The sequence below is a fragment of the Protopterus annectens genome, chromosome 4.part1 (genome assembly GCF_019279795.1).
Source record: "Protopterus annectens isolate FY-2018-M chromosome 4.part1, PAN1.0, whole genome shotgun sequence".
Taxonomy (NCBI): Eukaryota; Metazoa; Chordata; order Ceratodontiformes; family Protopteridae; genus Protopterus; species Protopterus annectens.
The window spans coordinates 236,975,250-236,995,474 of record NC_056734.1 but is presented as its reverse complement, the minus strand read 5'-3'; the positions used below and the strand labels follow the sequence as shown (position 1 = coordinate 236,995,474).

The 20,225-nt window shown below is 39.8% G+C and overlaps 1 protein-coding gene across 1 annotated transcript in view; it reads left to right on the top strand.

The window, feature by feature from the left end:
• The window catches only part of LOC122801198 (phospholipid scramblase 1-like), a 621,378-nt gene that overhangs the window by 506,879 nt on the left and 94,274 nt on the right, over window positions 1-20,225 (top strand). Inside the window, exon 6 of the mRNA XM_044070756.1 lies at window positions 10,769-10,989. Within this exon, the coding sequence (XP_043926691.1) occupies window positions 10,769-10,989 (221 nt within the window). The remainder of the gene's footprint in view (window positions 1-10,768; window positions 10,990-20,225) is intronic.

Sequence of the window (20,225 nt, the reverse complement as noted above, 5' to 3'; positions counted from 1 at the left end):
AAACAAGAATATTGCTGTGCTAGCAGTTACTAGGTCAGAGGGCAACTTGCAAGTTTCAGTAAGCATGCTGCAGTTTTAGTAAAGTATATTTTCAGTCTCATATGAAATTCAATTTATATAAATCACAGTGCATGAGAAATAGAATGAAAGGCGTATTAAAAACACTTGATTATTAATTTGGCATTAAGCATACACATATTAATACATATTTTTCTAACACATCTGAACAGTGAGAGGATGCCACAAATAACATTTAAGTAATTATTAATAACTCTATTCATGAAGAATCCTTATGTCAGTTGAGAAGCCGAAAGTAACAATTCTGATATATCAGGAGTGATGCGAATACAAACGAGGGGCAGATTCAAAATACTGAAGATTAAAAAAAAAAAAAAAAAAAAAAAGTCATCCCTGCACCATTGAGATCTGAATTATTATAACTGTGGATATAAGTAAGATAATAGTAGCTGTGTAGTGAGTACAGCCACAAAGAAGTCAACACTGGCCAGCTACCACTTGTACATATGGTAACATGATATGCTCAAAACAGAATCACTCTTCAAGCATGTCACAGGTAATGCATATAACACATATTCATTTCTACCAGAGAAATCTTTACATATTTGTGAACATTTTAAGTTATTCATAGCCTTATAACCTAACCCCTTCCCTGTAAATGCTTTTTCCTAGGATAGAACTAGGTTAACTGCCTTTGCAGGCCATTTTATGGCTAGTCATTTATACAATTTGAGAATCAAACCCTGCATCTTGTGTCTGTAAAGTAAACACCTTAGCTATTATGCCCAACACCAGCCCCATAAGTTCATAGATATAAACTAGTCTTGCAGTCCAGGGGGCCACTGATGACCCTAGTCCAAATTCCCAGTTGTTTCCAAGCACTGTCTGATTAATACCGAAGGTCACACAGTAAGCAAATGAAGGCAGATGGAATCAAACCCTGTACAACAGGAACTAACTCATTAACAGCACAGTCTTAACCTTCTGCGTCAACTTGCATAATGTTATAGTAGAAAAAGATGACATTTTGAATTCATGTTGAATCAGCAACTGAATTCTAAACACCGTATTAGATCATTTAAACCTGACCTGTATGGGTAAGTCTTGTGATATTTACCACCTTACCCACAAAATATATATTTTTTTATTAGCAGGTAAAATTACCTAAAAGTGTCTGCTGTGCATAATGACTTTGCCTAGGAGGAAGACCTTAAAGTGGGTGCTGTAATAAAGGGCTCTGAATGGTCTACATGCAGCATTAGATGAACGAGCCATGGAGGGGCTAATTAAAAGGTTAAACATTCCTTAATCTGCCTTAACCAGTTTACCCCTTAAATTGTCATTACATAAAACTCTAATGATGAGATTATCTCTCACTGATATATTCTCTAGTGAACAGAAAGCTTATTTCAGATAAGTGGACATTTTCTCTAAGTGTAAGCAGAATTTTAGTATGGCAGTCTCTTAGATTTAGAACTTTTTTATTTATAGTTATATGAGATTCCAGGTTCTGTAACAGTTTTTTTATTATCAATAATGTTTGTTGTAGGTTGCAGAAAGAAGTTCATAAAGGAGATAATTGTTTTTTATTGCAATCACAATCAGGGCAGCAATGTCCTGATAAGTTATGTTGCCCTCCTCCATGTTAGTGATGCTATCTTGAAAAATGCTAGAGGCTTAAACTTCCAAGTTGTAGGAAAAGTACATAATTTGTAGTTAAGTTGCTATTTCCCTCTATGTATACATTTAGCTGATGCTCTACTTGAAGTCAGTATGACAAAATTTTCTATTTGAAAAGTAAAACAATTTGCTGTAATGGAACAGCTGCAACACATTATTCATTAACATAGTACATTCCAATAAAATTCATTTCAGTAAGGTACCTTTGACATAAGACTTCCTCAGACTGCAAAGAGACTAAATCCTTAAATACCAACTCCTAAAAAAATCACCCAGTCAAAACTCATTATGTTGCCATACTAAATTAATTAAAAGCCCACAACCAATGCATGAGTTTGACACATATACAGTAAAAGACAGTAAACATTTGATGTAAAGTTGTCCTATCTTGCCTTCATTCTGTACTTGTGAGTTTGGAACAGATCCTTGGTTTCAACTTGGCATTTTACAAAAGCTCAAGGTCTCCAACTAGCTCGTGGCTTACTCCCTATCCCATGATGCTCTAGGGCATTCTTTAGATCTCATTTGCCACTAAACAGATCCGGCATTCTTCAACTGGCTGTGGCTAAGGTTCTTTAGAATCTTTGTTATACCTGTTAAAACCTAGTTTTTCCTAAATAATTTCTTGTGTGCTATTATCTTAGAAGGTTTTTGACCTTATTTATCACAGTGTTAGACTGTGTCTATTAATTGTGTTTTTCTCTGGGGCCATCGTTTCACCTCTAGGCCTGTACTTCCATCCTTATCCGGCTTATCTGTGCATTTGTTAGTTAATTAATTTTGATAAAATTTGTATGTTGGGGATTTTTTCTTTACTGATTAACAGACTAAGTTTCCATGCCAGCTTGTTTAACTTAAAGAGTGGCTCAGCCCGTTTTTAGTTAGAGGGCTTTTTTCCTGTGTGGTGTGTTTTACACTACAGAAAAAAAAGTTAATGTTTAATAGTTAAAAAGTTTCTTGCTCCTTTCTAGATAGTTTAAAATATTACTGGTGTTGTTACAGTTGTGTAATTTGTCTTGGTAAATATGTCTAAGCAGTCAAAAGGCACTAAACCCTCTGGGTTCAAGAAATGTTCTAGGTGCTCCCAGAAAATGTCTTTAACCTCCTTCTAGATCTGAGACATCTAGTAAAATATATTTATCTTCCTCATATCAATCTGGACCTTCAAACAAAATTTCAAAAATGTCTTCATCGGACCCGAAATCCGTCAGGCCTGAAAAGCCTGCTAACTTGGCTCTTCCTATTTTGGAACTGATGGCACTGCAGTCTTGGAGCCGGTTTCTCTGACTTTAAGGTCACCTATATTACAAAGATCGAGATCTCCTGCCCCCTCTTCTTGGTCCTCTAGGAGTTTGTCAGAAGAAGATTTGTATTGTGTGGTGCGGAGGTTCTACACTGGTGTTAGCCAAATTATTGTCAGAACAAACCCAGCAGGTTTTGGAACTGAGTGGACCTACCCCATCATTATTGATTTCTCCTCCAACCAGCCTCAGGGCCTTGCAGCTGGAATGCATGGAGCTGATAGTAGTGGAACCATCAGAACTGACAGCTGCTTAAGGATCTATGGCTCCAACTTCTGCTCTGACTTCCTCAGTGCTGTCCAAGCTCGAGGAGTCCAGGAGCCGACACTCTCCAGTCGGGTCTGGGGAGGACAGTCAGATCAGACAGTTGTTGGATCCAAACTTGCCTCTCGGGGCCTCAGCACAAGGTGAGCTCAACTCCTACATCAGCTTCGGAGCCAACCGCCTTGGTGCCGGGGTAGCCTTCTAGTTCTTTGGAACTGGGAACTTCCTCAGGTCATGGGCAGGGGGTTTTCGAGGCAATGAGGAGAGCGCTGTCCCCATGAGCAGCCCCATTCTCAGATCTAGTCATTCCTTCCCCAAAGGCACCGGTGTCCCTCTCAGCACAACCGATTCCACACAGAGACCCAGGGCCTCAGGATGCTCCAGTGGGCAAACCCTTCTCTTCTGAAACTGCTCCAGAATACCCTTCTGAAGAGGTCCCTCACAAGAGATTATGCAAGAGGAAGCATTTGGACTCCACAGAGGAGTCGATCACATAATAAGATAATAAGATAAGATAGTAAGAGAGATGGCTAGAACTGTGCTTGGTGTGACATCTGGAAAGAGGAAGGAGGACAAGGAGACCTGGTGGTGGAATGAAGTACAGGAGAGTATACAGAGAAAGAGGATGGTGAAGAAGAAGTGGGATTGTCAAAGAGATGAAGAAAGTAGACAAGAGTATAAGGAGATGAGGTGCATGGCAAAGAGAGAGGTGGTGAAGGCTAAGGATAAGGCTTATGAAGAGTTGTATAAAAGGTTGGACACTAAGGAGGGAGAAAAGGATCTGTACCGATTAGCTAGACAGAGGGACCGAGCTAGTAAAGATGTGCAGCAGGTAAGGGTGATAAAGGATAATGAGGGAAACATACTCACAAACGAGGAGAGTGTGTTGAGCAGATGGAAAGGGTACTTTGAGGGGTTGATGAATGAAGAGAATGAGAGGGAGAGAAGGTTGGATGATGTGCGGATAGTGAATCATGAAGTGCAGTGGATTAGCAAGGAGGAAGTAAGGATACCTGTGAAGAGGATGAAGACCAGAAAGGCTGTTGGTCCAGATGACATACCTGTGGAAGCATGGAGGTGTTTAGGTATAATGGCAGTGGAGTTTTTAACTAAATTGTTTAATGAAATCTTGGAAAGTGAGAGGATGGCTGAGGAATGGAGAAAATGTGTTGTGGTACTGATTTTTAAGAATAAGGGTGATGTGCAGAGCTGTAGCAACTACAGAGGGATTAAACTGATCAGTCACAGCATGAAGTTATGGGAAAGAGTAGTGGAAGCTAGGTTAAGAACAGAGGTGATGATTAGTGATCAGCAGTATGGTTTCATGCCAGGAAAGAGCACTACAGATGCGATGTTTGCTCTGAGAGTGTTGATGGAGAAGTACAGAGAAGGTCAGAAGGAGTTGCATTGTGTCTTTGTGGATTTAGAGAAAGCATATGACAGGGTGCCTAGAGAGGAGTTGTGGTATTGTATGAGGAAGTCAGGAGTGTCAGAGAAGTATGTAAGAGTGGTACAGGATATGTACAAGGGTAGTGTGACAGCAGTGAGGTCTGTGGTGGGAGTGACGGATGCGTTTAAGGTGGAGGTGGGATTACATCAAGGATCAGCTCTGAGCCCTTTCTTATTTGCAATGATGATGGACAGGTTGACAGATGAGATCAGACAGGAGTCCCCGTGGACTCTGATGTTTGCAGATGACATTGTGATCTGTAGTGAGAGTAGGGAACAGGTGGAGATATGCTCTAGAGAGAAGAGGAATGAAGGTCAGCAGGAATAAGACAGAATATATGTGTGCGAATGAGAGGGAGGACAGCGGAATGGTGAGGTTGCAGGGAGTAGAAGTGGCGAAGGTGAATGAGTTTAAGTACTTGGGATCAACAGTTCAGAGTAATGGTGAGTGTGGAAGAGAGGTGAAGAAGAGAGTACAGGCAGGATGGAGTGGGTGGAGAAGAGTGTCAGGAGTGATTTGTGACAAACGAGTACCAGTAAGAGTGAAAGGGAAGGTCTACAAGAGGGTAGTGAGACCAGCTATGTTATACGGGTTGGAGACAGTGGCATTGACAAAAAGGCAGGAGTCAGAGCTTGATGTGACAGAGTTGAAGATGTTAAGATTTGCACTGGGTGTGACGAGGATGGACAGGATTAGGAATAAGTATATTAGAGGGTCAGCCTGAGTTGGAAGGTTTGGAGACAAAGCCAGAGAGGCAAGATTACATTGGTTTGGACATGTGCTGAGGAGGGATGCAGAGTATATTGGGAAAAAGATGCTAAGGATGAAGCTGCCAGGTAACAGGAAAAGAGGAAGGCCTAAGATAAGGTTTATGGATGTGATGAGAGAGGACATGCAGATGGTTGGTGTGACAGAGCAAGATGCAGAGGACAGGAAAAAATGGAAACAGTTGATCTGCTGTGGTGACCCCTAACGGGAGCAGCTGAAAGAAGAAGAAGAAGAAGAGGAGTTGATCACATCAGACACAGACCTTGCTGAGTCAGAAGGGTCCCCACGGTCACTCTGTGAAATCCTTAAGCAGAGAGGTGGCTGGAAGCCCATCAACCCTTCTGATGAGGAGTATGTCTACCTGAAGGCCTTTGGGTCTCGCCCTTCTGCCACTTGGGTGTTGCTGTCTTTCAATTAACTTATGGATTTAGTTTGTTGAAAGGCATGGGAGTCTTCAGACTCAGTGGAGCCTGTCCCCTGGAGGCCAAATAAATTCATCACATCCCCTATAGATAACACCTTCCTTACAAAAGGTGTCCCAGTAGATGCTATGCTGGTGGTGGTGGCCACCAAGAAGGAGTTGTCAGAGACGTCCACTTCTGTCCAACCCCGAACAAAGAGTCACGTACGATGGACAGCTACGGAAAGTGCACATTTTCTTCAGTGACCTTTACTCTCAGGTCCCTGAATTATTTTACACACTTCACCAGGTTACAGAGAGATCTCCTGAAAGATCTTGGAGATACTGTCCAGGGTTCAGTAGCTTCAGGGGGAGCAGATAATGTGTCCTCCCAGCTCTCCACCTTAAATTCAGTAGTTAACTTATCCATGAGGCTTGTTTCTTATGTAGCCGATGGAGCAAGTGGGACAGCGGCTTCAGGAATTTCCCTTAGGAGACATTCCTGGATGCACTTGTGCAACTTTGTGGAACCCTTCAAGTCATCCTTCACTAATGCCCCCTTCAACGGCTCATCCTTCTTCGGGCCTAAGGTGAAAGACACACTAACCAGGTGTGAACAAGAAGAAAAAACTCTCTCTGCTATTGGAGTCTGTTTTTCCACACCTTCTAGGCCTTATCCTATAGGTCAAAAGGGAGGAAAAGTGTGGTTTCAAAAATCCTAGAGAGTTTATCAAGACACATGTGGTGAGCCTTCCCCAGGGGCAGAGGGGGAAGCAATAATGGAAGATGCTGGCCATGCGGCAGAGGGGGAGGGGTCCACAGAACCAGGGTGACAGAAAATCCTTCTTTGGTAAACCTTTTCAGTGCTCCTGAAAGGTACCCATCTGTCCTTCTCTGGAGGCAGTCAGGGGTTGTTTATCCTTGCACTCAGATGCCTGGCTAAAAAATAACAAAAGACAAGTGAGTACAAAACATCATATCCAGAGGTTACTCCATACCCTTTTCAATTCCTGCCCCATGCATAAAAGACATTCCGGATGTTCCACCCAGACACAGGAAACAAGATACCCTAGAAATACAGAAGTTGCTAGAAAAAAGAGTCATCCAACCATTCCCCGCAGAAAAGATACAATTCGGGACTTACTCAAGGTTCTTTTTAGTTCCGAAGAAAACAGGGGACTGGAGACCCATACTGGATCTCAGCAGACTGAACAAATCTGTAAAAAAGGCAACGTTCTGGATGGTAAGACTGCAGTCAATACTACCCTTTCTGGGAAAAGACAATTGGATGTACTCTATAGACCTCCAGGATGTGTACTACCAAATAAAAATGGACAGGCCATCCATGAGTCAACTGCACTTTCAGCTGGGAACCAGTCACTACCAGTTTCGGGCTCTGCCCTTTGGTCTCACTACAGCCCCAGAGTGTTCAAATGTATGGCAGTAGTTACAGCTCTCCTCAGATGTTTAGGATTCTGAGTGTTTCCATATCTAGACGACTGGCTCCTAACCACCACCACCAAGCATCTACTAACAGAAGCAACTGCTCTGATACTTTGTTCTCGTCTAGAGCTCACAATAAACTACAAAAAATCTGCCTTATTGCCATCTCAACATATCATTTTTGTAGGCACAGATTTAGACACTACAAAAATGATGGTAAAGCTTCCAACAGAGAGAGTAAAAGCACTTTGGGTACAGGTTCTAGACCTTCTTTTCTAAAGGAACACTCAAGCAAGGACAGTTCTAAAAGTACTAGGCACCATGGTAGCAGCTATAAACATAATTCCCTTAGCGCAGCTGCACATGAGAACTCTACAGTGGCTGCTGTTTACTCAGTGGTCCATGTAGGGACTTCTAATATCACACCAGATTATGTTAACAGAATCTTGCTGGAGAGACCTTCACTGGTGGATTCTCTCTGATCAAGTCACTTTAGGTCGATCTTTTGTTCTTCCACAATCGCTTGCCACAGTGACCATGGATGCTTCCCAGATAGGGTGAGGGGGGGGCATTATCAGGGAAGAACAGTCCAAGGCACTTGGTAGGATCACGAGGCCCACTTGCACATCAATGTCCTAGAGATGAGAGTGGTGCTTCCTGCGCTGCAGGCATTCCAAGGCTCTCTTCCACTAGGAAAAATTGCGATCCAGATGGACAATATGTCAGTGGTATGGTATATAAACAAACAAGGAGGAACCAGATCTTACCACCTTTGTCGAGAGGCCCTGAGAGTATGGCAGTGAGCAACCTCCTCCCAACACTTTCTGGTAGCAATGCATATCCCGGGGAAATCCAGCGTAATAGCAGACAAACTCAACAAAGCAATACTGATGCCTCATGAGTGGTCCCTGAAACAAGACATAGTGGAAATGATTTTGCGAAAATAGGGCCAGCCTCACTGCGATCTTTTTGCCACGTTCATGAATGCCAAATGCAGCAGATACCTTGCCCTAATCTCCCCTCTGGGGGAATCCCCAAGAGATGCACTTGTACATGATAGGTCTTTGGGTCTCCTCTACGCCTTCCCTCCTTTTCCATTGATATCCAAAGTTCTTCAGAAAGCCAGTGCAGTGGGAAGGAACTTATTACTTATAGCCCCTTACTGGCCTCATCAGATTTCATTCCCCAACTTCTGGCCTCATCTTCAGGAGGAGCCTTGGATTCTGGGTCCAGTGCCAGATCTTTTGACCCATCCATCGGGAATGCTCCATCCATCTCTTCAAACTCTCAAGTTGACAGCTTGGCTGCTCCTATTCCAAACATAGCCAGGCTACCTAACCTTTCACCCTCAGTGCAACATATCCTGATTTCTTCTCACAAAGCTTCTACAAGAAGATTATATCTCAGCAAATGGAAAACATTTTCCTCCTAGGCCTTAAAAAATCATATTGACTCTTTCTCTGCACCTGTATCTTCTATGCTGGAATTTTTAGAAAAGCTTTTTAATGACATAGCAGCTGCAGCTACTATTTGAGTACAATTAGCAGCAATCTCTAATTTTCATTTTGGAGGATGGGGACCAAACATTATGTCCCACAAACTTTGTAAAGCTTTCTTGAGATGTACTAACCTGATGAGACCACCCATTAAACCATCTCTACCGCCATGGATCCTAAATTTTGTATTATCCCATATAATTCTTCCCCCCCCTTTGAACCTGCATCATCCTGTGACTTGAAGTTCTTAACCTGAAAGATGATTTTCTTAGTGGCTATCACTTCAGCTAGGAGAGTTTCAGAGTTACAAGCATTATCTGTCAAACCTCCGTATATGCTGTTTCACAATGACAGCATCTGACGTCCCACAAACCCATAATTTCTACCAAATGTATGCTCAGAATCAAACTTAAATCAGTCCATAGACTTACCATTTTCCCCCCAAATATGTCAATAAGGCAGAATACATGTTACACCAACTTGATGTACATAGACATTTACATTTCTATTTACACAGAACAAAGGACTTTAGGAAGACTGACCAATTGTTTGTATCCTTTTCAGACTGCAAGAAAGAGACTTCAGTAGCAAAAAACACTCTATCCAGATGGTTGTCAGACTGCATCTCATTCATCTATCAGTCAGTGAATAAACAACTTTCAGGCAAAATATGAGCTCATTCTACCAGGGCTATTTCAACCTCTTTTGCCTTTTGTGCAAAATTCTCAGTTGATACCATTTGTGCTCCAGCAATGTGGGGAAGGCCTCATACCTTTATCACTCATTACAAAGTGGATTTGGCCTCCAGGGACAGGGTCTCTTTTGGGTCCAATGTTCTGAAAGATGTTCTCCCGTGAGCCACCCAAGAAAGATGGCGCTAGGGATACTGTCCCACAAGTACAGAATGAAGGTGAGATAGGACATCTTCATATAAAGAAGGTATGTACTCACCATAACATTCCATGTGAGTTGTCCATCTCACCTTCATTCTTACGTCCCACCTTCCTAACCCCACCCTTTTTTCTAGCTCCTGGAGGATCGAGAGATTACTATTTGTCATCTGATATTCTCTGACTTTCTTCTTGGCTTATAGAGCAATGAAGAATTTTTATATACGCATATTAGCATACCAGCAAACAAGATCTGGGGAATGCCCTAGAGCATCATGGGATAGGAAGTAAACCACGAGCTAGTTGGAAACCTTGAGCTTTTGTAAATGGCCGAGTCAGAACTGAGGATTGGTCCCGAATCCACAAGTACAGAATGAAGGTGAGATGGACAACTCACATGAAACGTTATGGTGAGTACATAACTTCTTTTTTACTCACCTGTGCTTTAACTTCATTTTTTCTAATGAATGTTTATTATTTACATGTCCTTTTAAATGTCTGGAACTGGTGCATTCATACAGGCCTGCCATGGGTATTATTTAAAATCTAGAACATTTTTCCATCCTACCCTTCAAATCTGGTACAGCAAAATCTATCATATAAATTAAACATCTCTTAAAATGTTTGCACTCTGAGATATGCTTCAAATACACATCTGTTGTTACCTTTAGAAAATGCTTACTTATTTTCATAGATTCGTATACTTAGGTTTTTTTAAGTTGCAACTTGCTAGTTATGATAAAAATACTTTGAATGCAGCCATGATCCGATCTGGAATTAAAATAGTGGATTATTTCATACAGTGGATTCAATTCAAACTATAGCTCAGTGAGATGTGCAGAGCAGAGTGACCCAGAAGCACAACTGCTCACTCTGATGCTGTCTTTCTTATTTCTAGATGGATATTAGTATAGATGGGAAATGAAGTATATTGTCATAAAACTCCACTTCCACACCTAAGAAAAGACGAGAGCATGTGTTCAGTAATTACTGCTGATTCACTTATGTAACTTTGTTACGTAAGCTCTGACAAAAATAATACTTTTAACTTTTTTTAGCTTTCACTGGTTTTGAAACAAACAACAAATATGAAATTAAAAACAACATGGGACAAAGAATTTACTTTGCTGCAGAAGAAACTGATTGTTGTACCCGGAGCTTCTGTGGTCCTGCCCGTTCCTTTATCATTAAGATTATTGACAATATAGGCACAGAGGTTATAACTTTAACAAGGCCATTCCGATGTACCAGCTGTTTATTTCCTTGCTGCTTACAGGAGGTAAGTAAACTGCTTAAGTTATACTGAACCAGTATTTAATGTTATCTTAAATTTCACAGATATCCATCTAATAAATAATTGCATTTATTATGGTATTGATTTTATTGTGACTGAGCTTAGAAGTTGGGGATAATTTATTTAGAGCCTGTCTGTGAGCAGTAAAAATCATTCCAGCCATCAGCCTTCTGAAATTATAACACACATGTATTTTGAAAGACAGATTTGCTAATATTAGAAGCCAAAGTAAAGCAAGAGTATATCTGAAGATTCATATTGCTGTGTACTTCCTTAAAAAACATGATATTAAATATATTAACATTAACTTTCATAAGGAAGTCTTTTGAGAAGCAATGCAACTCAGATTATTTGGAAAATGATTTGTATTAAGCTTTACTTTTGCTTACTAAAAAAATCATTATTGGAACTAATTGCTGTTACAAAATAATATGGATATAAGTGTAGTGTTTGTTCTTGATTTCCAAAGTGCATGCCAACTAGAGTAAAGAAAGTACACCTTAGAAAAAAATCTTAGCATTCTCCATTAACACTCCTGGCCAAAATGTATAATTGGTGCGATCAAATATGTTAATGTATATAATGGTTAATATTGCCTGTTAAGTTGAATTGTATTTGTTAAGCTGTATATAATTTCTGTACTGCAGTTTCTGGGTCAATAAAATGTGTCCCTTATACAGAAATGACATATCATCATTTCTGAGCTATGCTTTAGAGGTTAAACTCAGATCTGTTATTAAGAATGGTTTGCCAGGTTAGAGCAGCATACTTAAATTTATGAGCAGCTGGCAGTCTTCATTTTTTTATCTTAGGTTTGCTTCTGTCAGTCTCATTTGCCTAATGTGTGACAAAACAAGTCACTTAACTAAACAGTGGTCCTAAGTCACCCCTGAATGTAGAACATTGTGCCTAGCATGAAAATAAATAAACAGTTTGACTTTTTCTTCCCCATTCAAAATAAAGACAATAACTGCATCATTCATGACCTCAGATGTAAATATGTATGGGTTGTTGCTGGTCTTTTGTAGCTCAGTTGTTTTCCAAAAGTAATAGTCTGTAGAGTCATTTGCTCTATGCTTGCTAAGGGTGTTGTCAGTTGTATTAGTATAACCCAGGCTCTGCTACCTTACTGGTGGACGAAGCTTGAACTCTTGATTTTGAGTGCCCAAACTTCAAATCTCCAATTATCAGATATGGTGAGTTGTGCCAGAAGTGATTCCTTATGGGGGGAATTTCTCCCTTTTTAAGTATGTATGACCTTGGAGTTATCTATATAAGTTTGAGGGGGTTGGTGGCTTTTCCCACACATTGGGGAGTGCAGGGTGACTTGCCCTCATGCAGAAACACTTAAGAAAACTGTTTTTGCTAAGATGTTTTCTGCGAATGCAGTTTGGGGATTCCAAACCTTGGTTCATTTCTTTTCATCCACTCATAGTAGAAGACCCAGCCTCAAGGACACAACAAATCCCAGACCTGTCGGCCATCCTTTAAGTTAGTAAGAGCTGTAATAGCCTTTCATTTTCTGTGAGAAGAAAAAAATGTGTTTTACAAAGCAGCAGGTTAACTACAAATATTTTATTATTAATTATTTGTAATTTCTTGCATATCACTGGTATTTCACAGCATTTTTGGAGAAGCTCTTGCAACTCTTTTCACAGTCTGATGCATTTTATGTTTGAATGTTCTTTGCCAATTTTTATCTGAATGCAAGTTAATATATAATTGTAGGAGTTCTACAGCTAGTCTCATGTTCTTTGTACTGTTATACAAAGTTATGAAAATGTTTTACTAACAAAAAGTGGAAACTCCATTTCTTTTTAGATGACCTGTTAGACCTAAATTACTGGGCTTAAAAATTGCTTGGTTATGTAATTCAGGTTATTTTACCAGATGTCAGCTTGTTGTAGTTTGTTTTACTCATGAAGATAGATTTTAAATACTGACTTTTCAAAGGTATAGGTGTTTCTAGAACTGACTTTTTTAGTTTTGGTATTTAAACTTGACTAAAGGGAATATATCAATAAATTCAAGATTTCTGAAATGTTTGAAATGCAGTCAGCTTTTGATAAGTCAAGGTAGATATTTCAGGAACCTGATTCTACTGAAGCTGCTTTAAGAAAACTGTCCTCCTAAGGTTAGGCAGCAATGAAGTAAGAGCCTTCTCATGGACACCATTACTGTAACAGTAGCCACCAAAAAAGGGCTATCTGATGACTCTGCTGATATTCATCTTCCCAACAAAGATTATCAAGCAATGGACAGAATGGGAAAGTGTGCTTACACTGGGCACATTTACCCTTTTGACTTTATGTTACATTAGTTATATAACCCCACTTCCAAAGAGACATCGGTGAACACACATTGTACTCTTTGAGGAAGCTGGCACTCCAGCGTCTAGAAAAGAGGTTTAATCTCATGTGGCCACTTGTATCTCCCCATGACACTGTTACACAATGCAGCTGATGGAGCAGTGAGAGCAGCTATAATAGGCATAACATGGGACATCATGCTTGACTTCAACTCTGTAAGGTATCCTTCATCAATGTGCTCTACTATGGATCCTTTCTGTTTGGACTGAAAGGTAAGATCATATCTGCCCTAGGATTATGGTGTGAGACCCCTAAACAATCCTACAACAGTAATTAGAAGGGCTTCAAATCACTCTGGTTCAGAAAATCCCAGCAACCTCCCTTTGACCTCTCCTGTGATAAGGACAGCCATGGCAGAAGTGGCTCCTTCAATGGACACTGCCCAAGGGGCATGGGTGGTCTGCAAAATCAGGGTTTGAGAAGTCCCTTCTCCAAAACAGAATGTCAACACCCCTGAAGGGTTGCCCAGCTCCTCCCCTCTGGAGGCATTTAGAGGCCAATTATTTAGGAAAGATTCTTCTCAGGATATATTAAAGCCAGCAACAAAGATAATTTTCCATAGCTAGACGTTCATTGCAAGGATAGGACAGATTCTGACATTTGCATCTTTCAGAAGATCCGGTAAATTTCCTTCTCCTGGGATTTCCTATTGCTTATTTAGTTATTTGCCTAAACATTCTCTCTTATTGCTTCTGTTTCCTTCCAGTAAAGCAAGATACCAAAGCTGTAAGCAGTACTATCAAAAGAGATCTCTGCAGGAGATAAATGTTTGCTTTTTGTTGTCCTTCTTCATGCTGTTTTGTCTTCTTCTATACTATATTGTTGCTATTATATATTTGACAAGTTTGAATAGTATGATATTGTATTTTACCTAATATTAAGTCAAATATGTTTCTTCTAACAAATGTACACAGCATAGTGTTGGCTTTTTGGCTTAACAGAACAAAGTAGCAACCATGCTGGTGTTTCTAGTATATGAATCCTCATGCACTAAAAGTCAATACCTATGCACGAGATTAGCACTGACATTCACACAGAAGACAAAAGCTATTCTGATTTATTGCTAAAGGGAGCTAGCCTTGAAAATATACTGTTATGGTGACCACCTTACATACCTGCACTTTTTAAACACAAAGTTTGTAGGAACAGATCACTCTTAGAATGTACTGTGGATCAGTGGAACCTTTTTCTTTATTAAATTGCCAACAGACAACATTGAACTAATTTATGTATGTATGTTTTATGTATGTCTGCATGTATGTATACATGTATGTATGTATGCGTGCACATATGTGTGTACATATGTATATATATATATATATATATATATATATATATATATATATATATATATGTGTGTGTGTGTGTGTGTGCACACACTCGTGTATGTGTATTATGTATGTCTGTACAGATGCATGCTTGCACATATGTATGTATGTAAGTATTCATGCATGTATGTATGTATGTATGTAGGTATGCATGTATGTACGCAAGTATGAATGTCTGTATATATATATATATATATATATATATATATATATATATATATATATATATGTATATACACACACGTATGTATGTATATATAGGTTTACTATTAAAATGGAGAATGAGGGTGCGGCGCCAATGGGAATGTCGAAAGTCATTTTGCAGCTTCCTGTATTGCTGATCTTCAAGTCTGCAAGTATTCCTTGTAGTGAATGCACTATGCATTTGCACATATGTGGTTGACCTTACTACTAGAGATTGAAGTATAGTGCTGATCGGGAAAGATACCCCTTTCCCACTGTAGTGCGATGTCGGAGTTGGAATATATAATCTGCTGGTGGGGGGGCGGTGCAAAAACTTTACGTCACTTGATGTGCAGTATTGAACTGCAGTCTACGGATGTCGACAAAGGTTGAATTTGCAACTGGAAATATCTTTGCAACATTCTCCTTTCCAACATGCTGAAATCGCAAATGTGAGTCGGACTTTTGATAGGAATTTTTGCTTATTTGATAGTAAACTATATATATATATATATATATATATATATATATATATATATATATATATATATATATATATATATATATATATTTACTATCATTTGTGTGAATGACATGCTGTCAGCAGTAATGCTGCCCAAAATCAGAATATGCTACGGATATAACAGCCAGCCAGCTTCCAAAGCTTCAATGTACTTTCCATGCACCCAAACTGTCAAACAGCTTGAGCTGAGTTGACTAAAATACAAGTTTGGGTGCAAAGCCCTTCAGAGCTTTACTGCTGTCAAAAAGTATGCTCTGGAAGATCCATGTTAGGCTTGTGCTTTTCTTTGCTGGGCACATGAGTTCCCTATGGGGTGAAAAGCTTAAATTTTCTTAATTTTACTGATGTTTTATTAATTTCCTCTCCAGGAAATTTATTTTAAAGCAAGGAGTGTTGTATTTTAATGGACTGTCTTGAGAATGTAATGTACATTTAAACAGAGGAGTATCTTTTTCTGTCAGTTTAAAAGTAGTGTAAAATAAATTAAAACGTATTATGTAGAGAAATAGTTTTTTGTGTGTGTGTGCCTTGCAGAGTACTTTAAAGTGCATTTTACAGTGTTTTTCTTTTCCTTTCAACAAGGTAACTTTTTTGACTGATAGTGTTTATTGACAATTACTGCTTGTCTTCCCCTGGAAAGAGGCACTATTTTCAGCCTGACCATGGAGCAGAACAGAGGTCACATGACTGGTTCTTTTTCCAGCCATAAAAATAAAAAGTTAAGCAAACAGTCTTTGTCACTAAGCAGGCTAGCAATTTTCCTCAGCTGCAGGTGGGTGACTCTGCTGTGGCCATTTGTTGCACCTACGACCACTCATCTTTTAACCCAGATCTCTGTGGTGTAGCATCTACAGCCACTGTGGAATGGGGTTAGCCATGCTTGGTTCACCTCACTGGGCAAGGTGGAGCCACTCTTGTTGGTTCTGAGCGAGGGAACAGGGAAGGTTTCCCTATTGTGTCAAAATGCTGTGCCCATCCATGGGGAAGCAGCTGTTTCCATTGGTAAACCAGTTGGCCCCATCTTTCCTGTCAAAAAGAACCAGAAACAGGAAACAAAGCATGCATCTACTCCTCCTCAGGGATTAATTCAGGAAATTGATCCTTCTTGTAAAGTAGTTTCTGACAAAAAAGGAGGGGATTCCTCTTTTCTTGAAGAGATTCAGTATTCTGAATCTGAACAGGAAGATGGAGGGACAGATACATTTTTTCCTCAGATTTCTGATTCAGACTCAGAAGAATTCAGTGTCTAATTCTCCACATGGGGGGGGGGGTTCTTTCTCTGATACTATTGCTAGAATGTGCCAGTGTAGTCATTGGGAGAACACTGAGATTTATCAACAAAAAACACTGAGTTGTTACCGAAAGATTTTCCAGAATCCACACCCTTCCTACTGTTCTGTCTGCTTTAGAGGATGTACCATATGTATTACTGCCTACAGTTGTCCTGATAGTCAGCCAACTGACCATAAAAAGTCAGGTAGGATATGTAATGTTCCACAGTCTTTTAAATTTTTATACACTATTCCCAAACCTGATGCAGCAGGTATTGCTTTAGATGCTCCCACTGCTGCTAAACACTTAGTTAATTCCAATCCTTTTCCAATCCTACACCTTGTGATAAGGATGAGGAAATTATTGATAGGTATGGGGAAAATGTCTATACTTCTGCAACTTTGGTTTTCAGAATTTTGAATTGTCAGGCTCATATGTTGTAGTGCGTTCTGACAACTGTGAACGTATGAGGAATGTTTATCTGCAGTTTCATCTTGTGAGGAAAAATCTATTTTAATTCATTACAGCAGGGTGATGCCTCTAGGTGTTTTTGCAGTTACATCCTACTGATATATCTAGGCATCAAGTATTGTTGTTCATATTTGCATTAGTAATTTCAACTCCATGCTTTATACTAGGTATTACAATATTTCATCTTAAAGATTACATAATGGCAAACACAACTGTGCTGCTATTTGATCTCTGTCTACTGCAGTTAAAGAAATATTAATTCTTGTTCATATAATATTTATATTGTCATAAATTTCACATATTTCTAAATATCCTAACAACCAAGTAGCACAGACAGAACTGTTTAGCCTCATATAAAAGCTCTCAGCAGGATGAACAAAATGCTACTAATGGTATGAGTGTAACTTGAGTGGTTGCTGAGATATTGTAAGTTGTTTACAAGATATTGCAAACTTTATAGTTACTATGTTTACTTTGACTTATAAAATCCAGTTTAAGACCTAGAACCTAAAGAATTACCACTGTAAAAATAGTTTTTGCTGAAGAATTTTGCTGTTTAAATGTCTTTAGTAACCCCCATGGTTCTGGAGATTTGTACACTTGTTTGAAAAGTGAAGTCACAGTTTGATTCTATCAGGAAAGCTTAGGTTGTGCCCATTGGAATTTATGGTTCAAACTTCCAGAGCTCCATTGGAGGGAATGAGTTAAATAACTTTGTTTCTATTACTCAGGTCACTACTCATTGTTTACAGTGCATGTAGGAATCTGTTGATACTTCTTCAAGGGCTATGGCCACTGGTACTGTTTTGAGGAGATTTTCTTGGCTACATTCTTAGAACCTCCTAGGTGATATTACAAATGAGTTCTTAAATTTTCCCTTGGAAAGATATTTTCTGTTTAGACCCATTGCTGCAAAGGTGACCAAAACAAGTGATGAAAGTGGCAAGCTGATCCAGGGAATCGCTAAGATTTTTCAGCCCTCCTTTCCCAAGTTGTCCAAGGGATGTTCTATCTCCTCATCCATTTTTGGCAAAAAACAGAATAAACAGTCTCAGCAAACTTCTGGTAAAAAGACTTTTAAGAAGAAATGGCAAGGGGGTTCCAAAAAGAAGTTTCAAACCTCTCAAAAACCAAGGACAGTCCAACAAGTTTGAATGTCTATTCAAGATATCGTGTGACTCCCTCCCACCTTGTCCCCTTTTTTTCTTCCATAAGGTCTGAATCTCCATTTTTCTCTTTGGCAACAGATTATTTCAGACAAATGGGTTCTGAAATCATTCATCAAGGTTACAGATGGCAGTGGAAGGAAATTCCACCTTTAGCAGGGGTTCATTCCTCATCCTCCAGAACAGACTGTTTTGTTTCCACCTGTTCTTCATCACACACTGTCGCAAGGAGTGGTAGAACCAGTTGCTCCTTTCCAGGAGGGGAATAATTTTTATTTTAGGATGTTCTTAGTGCCAAAGAAAGAAAATGGCGACCAATTCTGGATCTTTCTTCCCTAAACTTGTGTGCAATAACCTGTTGCCTCTTCTTTCTCTTTCAAGTTTCCTAGTAACACTAGACTTAAAAGATGCTTATCATCACATCCCTATTCATTCATACTTCACGCGTCTTAAGGTTTTATGTGTCTGTATCACACCATCAGTTCTCTGCCTTACCCTGTGTATGCATGTATGCATGCATGCAGTCAGTGCCAGTGCCTCACTGGGAATATCATATGTATTTGCATCCATCCTTGGTGTCCCACCCCCCCTGCACTTTTAGCCCTCCTAAAACTGCTTTCCAAGCAAAGTCTGAAGCAGCTATGGTGACTGACTGTTTTGGAGCAGGGAAGGAAAAGCACATAAATATCAAGGTGGTGCTTATCCTGGTCAAGGCACTAAACTGTCTGAACCAAAGTCTCTAGCTCCAGTTATAGCTCATTGCAGGCTACAAGGTATCTGCATTTTACATGTTTAGATGACTTGTTTATCTTTGCAGAGCGTTTTTCAAAGTGTCAGGAATATCACTCTTGGGTGAGAGATCTCTTACAGCAGCTGAGATTCCAAGAGAACATTCAAAAGACTTTTTTGATTGACTCCCTTACACAGGATTGTGTTCCTGGATGTCAACTAGACATCTCATTTCAAACAGCTTTTTTCCACAGAAAATAAATTTGATCTTTATTTAGATCTATTTCTAATGTTTTCTACTCAGACTTTGTTCACTGTGACAGAATACCTCAGGGTTTTGGTTCTCATGGGATTTATGATTTTCATGATTCCCCTGGCAAGACTCTACATGAGAAAGGAACAGCAATGTCTGAAAATTCTTTGGTCCCAGCATCAACACCCTTTTTTCTTCAAATCCCAGTGCTGGGGTTTGTCAGAAGAGAAATCTTTTGGTGGAAACAGCAAATATCCTTAAATTCAGGTCTCCCCTCCCCCCTCCCTGCTGCAAAGCAGTCAATCACCACAGATGTCTCAGACTTTGCTTGGGGCAGTTTTAGCAGAGATAAAAGTGCATGGAGTGTGGGACACCAAGGACAAATACAAGCATATAAATATCGATGAGATACTTGCCCTGATCAAGGCACTCAACTCACGGAACCATCTTTGGTTCCTGGGACCTCTTCATATGGTTACAGACAATACCACAGTCATGTGGTACATCAACAAGCAAGGGGTGACCAGGTCATACCCCCTTTGCAGACTAGCCATATTAGCTTGGGATATAGCTTGACAGCACAATCTCAATTTACAGGCATCCTAAATTCTGTCAGAGTAAAAGTTTGTGGCAGACAAGCTGAGCATGACCAGGACAGACCCTCATGAATGGACACTAGATCAGGGGGTCTTCCAAGATTTGATCTGTCTGTGGGGAGTTCCTCAAGTAGACCTGTTTGCCTCTTCTCTGAACAATCAACTGGAAAGGTTTTATTCCAGGACTCCATGCCAAAAGAACTGGAAAAATGCCTTTTCTTTTCTTTTCTTTTCCTTAGACTGAAATGTTCCTGTATGCTTTTTCCACAATATCCACTAATATCTAGGGTACATCAGAAGATTCAAAAGGAATCTCCGAAGATCATTGTGG